The 3,821-nt window shown below is 38.7% G+C and overlaps 1 protein-coding gene across 1 annotated transcript; it reads left to right on the top strand.

The window, feature by feature from the left end:
* On the top strand, positions 1-2,164 carry LOC118326695 (intelectin-like; the record flags this gene model as incomplete). The annotated part of the gene is given in 7 exon segments (XM_035659738.1): positions 1-33; positions 128-286; positions 398-645; positions 962-1,120; positions 1,254-1,371; positions 1,852-1,958; positions 2,021-2,164. Coding segments are annotated over 7 exon segments (968 nt in total), but the record flags the coding sequence as incomplete, so codon positions are not given.
* Between the last annotated feature and the right edge of the window lie 1,657 nt (positions 2,165-3,821).

Here is a 3,821-nt window from a genome sequence, read left to right as displayed (position 1 = left end):
ATGCCGCCTTTGCAGCTGCTGCTTTAGAAATAGGTAAAATACAAACATACATTCAGCTCATCCACTGTTTCATATCATAAATCACTTTAATTTAACGTTCTTATTTGATCAAAGGCTCTATTTGCAGTAAATGAAGAGCTCACCCACATAGAAGCCACTGGGGATGTTGAAACACCTCAGAACCTCACCAGAACAAACTTTATACATTTGGAGAGACTGAGCAACAGATCCAGATATGTTGCAAGGAGTTGTAAAGAGATCAGGGACAGATATAATGAACACGAAGGTAAGGAAACTTTCTCTATGTAATAGTCTATACTATAATATAATACTTCTAATGCAGTCAATGTGGTGCAGTCCCCTCAAGCACATGTTTAATTAACACTAATATTTCCAGATGGGCTGTACTACCTGACCACTGCTAATGGCATGGTCTATCAGACCTTCTGTGATATGACCACTGCGGGAGGCGGCTGGACGCTGGTGGCGAGCGTCCATGAGAACAGCATTTATGGAAGGTGCACAGTGGGCGATCGCTGGTCGAGCCAGCAGGGCAACAATGCTAACCTTCCAGATGGAGACGGGAACTGGTCCAACAGAAACACCTTTGGAACAGCAGAGGGTGCCACCTCGGATGATTTTAAGGTACACTAAAGTATTCTTTCTTGTGGGCCACCTCAAACACACCTACCAAACAAGAGAAAACTTGTCTCAAAGGACAGTGTTACACACCGTTTCAGACTGCCATTCCTTAAAGCTGATAACTGGTAGTGAGGAGGACTTTCTACTTTGTACTGATCAAGTTATCATTTTCTTTATCGTTTTATTAGTCAATAAAACAATTTAGGTATAGTAAATCTCAAGATGGAATAATGAGCAATGCCTGTTTGGGTCATCAAACTATCTGAATGTGCACTAAACCTTAATTAGAGTCATCACAATAGTGTGTGCACTGTCACAGAATCCAGGTTACTATGATATAGTAGGAGAAGACATGTCTGTGTGGCACGTTCCCAACAACTTCCCACTGGACCACTGGAACCTGGCAGCCATCCTCCGCTACCACACCAACAACCGCTTTCTCAGACTGTATGGAGGGAACCTCTTTCAGCTCTTCAAGGTAACTTAGTTGTGTGGTGATGTTAAATTATAATTTGGGTAAAAAATGGATGAGGTATAGAACATGACAATAATATAAAAAATTAACTACACAAGCAAACCTGCATGATGATATTGTCACATTCTTCTTCCAGCAATATCCAGTGAGATACAATATTGGCTCGTGCAGCAACAGAGGGCCAGCTGTTCCAATTGTGTATGACCATGGAGACAGAGAGTCCACCAGAATGTTATATGGACCTAATCCAAGAAGTAAGAGCTCATGTTGCAAGAGGGAAATAGAGATAATAAAAGTATTTTTCACCATTGCAGTTGTTGTATAAATCAATATAAGTACGTTTCCATTAGTGTATAGTTACCTGAAATTAATAACAGTTGTGTTTTTGTTACCTTATAATGAGCTGTCATTATCTACAATGGTCACAGGTCACCTTCTGTGTGCAGTAGCCCAGAACAGACAAACCAAACACTGTCTCTAGATAGGGCCGTTCTCAGTTTTTGTGGGATTTGCAGCCACCATAGTTTGTCCCTCGTGCTTGTAAAAGGAGGGTGAATTGATTGAGTTGTAATCTGCAACTCCACCACTAGATGCCACTAATTCCTACACACTGGACCTTTAAAGCTTATTCTTAAATTATTAAATGGTCAATAAACTAACTAATAAAACCAAATGCTGCTGTTTTTAAGGTAGACTTTGATAAACTCATGTTGCTTTTTCTGTTTAAATGAAAGGGGAATTTGAACCAGGTTTCATCACATTCAGAGCAATAAACAATGAACGTGCAGCCATGGCTATCTGCTCTGGGGTCAAACCAATCACTGGATGCAACACTGAACATGTGAGTCTGAATCAATTATCACACTTCTGCTCAAAGCAGCAAATGATGCACAGTGTCTCGAGTACTGTATAGGAGGAGGTGGATATTTCTACCCTGATCAGTGTGGGGACTTCCCATCATTTCACTATGACAGAATGGGAAGGGGGCAAGGCTGGAGCGCTTCCAAAGAGATAACTGAGTCTGCTGTCTTACTGTTCTACTGCTGAGAGGATTATGTGCTCATGTAGCTCGCTGTCCCATTACAATCCCAGCATATAGAGCCCAGATTAGGTCAAGCCAAGTTTATTTGGTTAGCTCCTAATCACATCATGTCTCATACAGTAAAAGTTGTTTGTAATTAAGCCACTGGTGGAGTTATTAAACTGCATATTCAAATAAACTATTTCTTGAGCTTTGAGAGTGTCTTTAGTTCTTTTAGTGTGTTTGCGGTTGCTCAGAGCCACCATCTGTGTCCACTGACCTGTGTGAAACACAAATCATCATTTTAACTCAATAATGTCTTTCTGTCAGAATCTTTGACTGAATATTGTGGTATTATATCTGACCTCTGTCATCCTGTGATGTCCTGGGTGCCCTCAACTTACCTGTCAAGGCTGGAGTGAGTGAAGTTTGATGAACTGTGACCTTGCAGTGAAAAGGTTAAGGTCGTAAGCCGCCTGCACATTACAGATGACAATTTGGACTACACTGACTGGTATAAGTAGGTAGATTGTAACATTAGATTGCACTTATCTTCAAACATTATTTATAAATGCAAAAGTCTGTCTCTGACTGAGTGATAGACTGGCACTCTGCAAGTTTGTATGGATGTTTTCATGTTAAACAAGCCTTTGTTTTATTGACATATAGTAATTTTGTGACCTTGCCTGAACCTGAGCATTTGTGATGTCTTGACCAACCAGTTAAAAGTCTAGTAGCAGCCAAACATTCAGAACACCTTTAGCCAGAGCAGAAACATTTTTTTGCATTGCCCCTTCATGCCTTTATTAAGACACAACTTAATTTCACAAATTTCAGAGATCAAGTGTTGTATCCTCATTTGAAGTATTCATATTTCTTTTGATAAGTGGCACACAAAGTAATACTAGCAACTAAATGTTACCAGTCTCACATTTGGATAACTTTTGACAATGTTTAAGCCAGTAGGTAGTAAAATGTAAAGTGCAGACAAGATATTTTATGAACCAGTTAGTTAGGACAAGATAACAGAAGACCTTTGGGGTTGTTTGTTGTATATTTTCATTTCACGTTTTCCTTGTTTGAGTGATGTTCCAGTAAGTAATACAATAAATGTCGATTAAACATTAATCAGTTTGCACTTTGAGCTTCTAATTGTCAATAGAGACTCATGAAAAAGGGCATATATAGTTGTGAAGATTGAGAATGAACCACAACACATCTTACAACGATCAACACAGGTAGGGAATACATATTTTGTCACAAAAAGGTGCAGTGGGGATATGACAAGTGCTGTTCAGTCTTCATGTCCATTATGTTGATGAATGTTCTGTCTCCACATCTGTTACTTTATATTTCTGAATTATAGAAAAAAAAATTATGTTAATCTGAAACCCTCCTAGATTTCTTTAATCTTTGTAAAACTGTTGCGTTTTTGTCTTTAGTAGAGCTAGAAAGAACATGACCATTATTTAATAGTGGGAGATTGGTGCTCTGGTGAATTTCTGATTTTGGCCGATAGATTTATTAGGTTTTAATTGCTCTGTGTGTGTATGGGATAACATACACTGCATTAATATGTACAAATATGCTTCTTTAATCTTTAAATGTATTTAATGTGTTTTTTTTCACAGACATGTTAAACCATATGCTTTTGTTTCTGGTGGTTTTGGTGTCGGTAGAACA

The sequence above is a fragment of the Morone saxatilis genome, unplaced genomic scaffold (assembly GCF_004916995.1).
Source record: "Morone saxatilis isolate NCDOM2014 unplaced genomic scaffold, NCSU_SB_2.0 Contig17, whole genome shotgun sequence".
NCBI lineage: Eukaryota > Metazoa > Chordata > Actinopteri > Moronidae > Morone > Morone saxatilis.
This window is presented reverse-complemented; position numbering and strand designations above follow the sequence as displayed.